At 29.5% G+C, this 1158-nt stretch overlaps 1 protein-coding gene across 1 annotated transcript in view; it reads right to left on the bottom strand.

Annotated features, from left to right (window-relative positions):
- Nucleotides 1-906: 906 nt before the first annotated feature.
- LOC149526523 (uncharacterized) overlaps nucleotides 907-1158 on the bottom strand; it is a 2693-nt gene continuing 2441 nt past the window's right edge. Inside the window, exon 6 of the mRNA XM_089785280.1 lies at nucleotides 907-973. Within this exon, the coding sequence (XP_089641406.1) occupies nucleotides 907-973 (67 nt within the window). The remainder of the gene's footprint in view (nucleotides 974-1158) is intronic.

The raw sequence follows: 1158 nt of genomic DNA on the forward strand, positions 1-1158 counted from the left end.
AAAGTAATTCCTAATCATTTGTAAAATCAAAGATGCCATTGCAAAGTATTCATTTCAACATTTATAAATATAAACTATAATAATTTTATTATATGTCAATATCTTCAATATTATAAAATTAAAGTTAAACAACTGTGCAACAAAAATATAAAACCAATATTATAAGTGTATACCATCATCAATCACTTTCAGAATAAGCAAACTTGCCCTTTTCATTATTATCACTATCATCATTAAAAGTTTCTTTGTCTTCGTCTTGAACTTCATCTTCATTATTTTCATCTCCCTCCATCTCATTTTCTTCATCTTCATCTCTTTACATGTCATCATCATCATCCTCAATCAAGAGATTAAACTCTTCATAATCACCACTTGCTAAAACTATAAAATTATCAAGTTCTTCCAATGGAGTACCATTAATTGAAATAGACACATCTTCTCAGTATACTTCTTCATTCAAATCAATTTCTTTTGCTCTATCTCCACTACTAGCAATGTGAAATCTACTCCTAGCTTTTGTTTTAAATACTGCCCACCAATTACGTTGATCCCTTTTGGTTAATGGATAACTACTATAATAAACTTGGTGAGCTTGTGCAGCTAAAATAAATGGTTCATTAGTGGCAAGTATTGAGTTGTGTTTAATTTCAACAAGACCATGCAAAGGATATACCTTAATACCTTTTTCAATGTCAAACCAATGACACTTTAATAGCACAACTCTATTTCCAATACCCAAATACTCTAACTCGATTATATCCACTAAAATATCATAAAAGTCACGCTCATAATCATTATAAAAACACCCTTTTATGCAAACCCCACTATTCATTGTCTTACAATTTTGTTCGTAATCTAGGGTGTGAAACTTGAAACTATTTACAAAGTATCCTTTGTAACACCTTATCATATGTCTTGGACCATGAAAGATTTCAAGTATACGTGGGTCAATTTCATCCTTACGTTTAGCAACCTATGAACATGAAATACAAAACCAAAAATTATTAATTACATAATTAATGCCTCAATGTTATTAAAAGTTCACTGCCAATTTACATAAACTTACATAATTTTTAAACCATTTCATGAATCTTGCATCACGTACTTTCTCCAATTCATCTTTTGATATATGCACAACATCTCTCTTCACCATTTTAT

This window comes from Theobroma umbraticum, unplaced genomic scaffold (assembly GCF_002168275.2).
Source record: "Theobroma umbraticum cultivar Fairchild unplaced genomic scaffold, ASM216827v3 scaffold_55.0, whole genome shotgun sequence".
NCBI classification, from domain to species: domain Eukaryota; kingdom Viridiplantae; phylum Streptophyta; class Magnoliopsida; order Malvales; family Malvaceae; genus Theobroma; species Theobroma umbraticum.